We start from the raw sequence: 1288 nt of genomic DNA, 5'->3' as shown, positions 1-1288 counted from the left end.
TGCAAAATAAAAAAAGAGGAAGTTCAATATAATTAAAATAAACCTCCAAGTATATAGCGAATTACTTTACTTGACTACGGAAGTAGCGATAATATATATATGGCGAAATTATTATTATAAGTGCTTCCGTCAATCAAACGAATTCCCCTCAGTACACCGTTTTACAATACCAACGCAGCCACAATCAGCAGAGGTGCGGCAGTGCGCATCCACACAGGGCTGAAACTGCTGTCAGCATCGCCCGGCTTCTGCTCGTTGCTTGGTGCATTAGTGGAAGTGGGTTCTTGTGTTGATGGTTTGTCACCCTCCGGTTTCTGGTCGGGGGTTTCTTGATCATCTCCTGCAGGAGGTTGTGGATTGCCATTCTCTGGGTTCTCGGGTGCATCAGGTTTCCCAGGGACTTCTGTGTCTTCTCCACCCTCTTCTTCTGGGTCCTTTCCAGTGCCATCATCAGGGGCAGGAAGTTCTTCCTCATCATCATCTTCTTCGTCTTCCGGGAGGGTTTCACCTGGAGGAGGTAATACTTGTTCTGGGTCTGTTGGGGTCCCCGTCATTCCTCCCCCCTCCACTTCTCCTGCTGCTTCATCTCTAGCTTGAACTGCACTTCTTTTGACCTCACCAGCACCAGAAGCCATGGCATACCCGCAGGCGAGGCACAGCACAACGGCCAACACACAGATCACACGGTTCATCTTCATCATCGTGAGAGAAAAAAACAGTTTGGTTTGCGTAAAAACACTGATCTAGAAAAACAAAACAATAAAAAAAAGAAGGAGAGTGAGAGAATACACATCACAACAGCAATCAAACACAACCCAATGAGGGGAACACAACAATAAACCGCTCACACAATAAAACACACCCAGAGTTACACAGATATTGAAACAACACCTTGAATTTAGAAGAAGTGGGAAACAAATGGTTTCAAAACAATATTAAATAAACGTCTCTACATACACTCCAATATCTTACTCGGTATTCATACACAAACAAAGTGTTTGTATTCTCATCATAATAAAATCATTACCAGGCAGTTTGAACACCAAAATACACCAAAAACACAGTGTACGCCTGGCAACATACAAAAACAACGCCACAAATCATCAGCAAAACAAAGAGACTGTACCATAATCAACACACTTCCAAACAGAAAAAATAAAAAAAACCAATGCATCACCATAACATTTATACCAACACCACAATTGGAATCCAAAACCCACTCACCCAGAACCATAACAAAAATGACTGCATACATCACTGTAATACCATGCCACTCTTTACAAACAGA

General features: G+C 42.5%; 1 protein-coding gene across 1 annotated transcript; it reads right to left on the bottom strand.

The window, feature by feature from the left end:
* Positions 1-161: 161 nt before the first annotated feature.
* Positions 162-701, bottom strand: TM35_000521310 (uncharacterized protein; the record flags this gene model as incomplete). Its single annotated transcript, XM_029030673.1, has 1 exon — positions 162-701. One exon carries the CDS (start codon positions 699-701, stop codon positions 162-164), a length of 540 nt encoding a protein of 179 aa, XP_028878053.1.
* Between the last annotated feature and the right edge of the window lie 587 nt (positions 702-1288).

The sequence above is a fragment of the Trypanosoma theileri genome, assembly GCF_002087225.1.
Source record: "Trypanosoma theileri isolate Edinburgh chromosome Unknown TM35_Tth_52_V1, whole genome shotgun sequence".
Taxonomy (NCBI): Eukaryota; Euglenozoa; class Kinetoplastea; order Trypanosomatida; family Trypanosomatidae; genus Trypanosoma; species Trypanosoma theileri.
The sequence above is the reverse complement of the archived record's forward strand: the minus strand, read 5'-3'. Positions and strand labels throughout refer to the sequence as shown.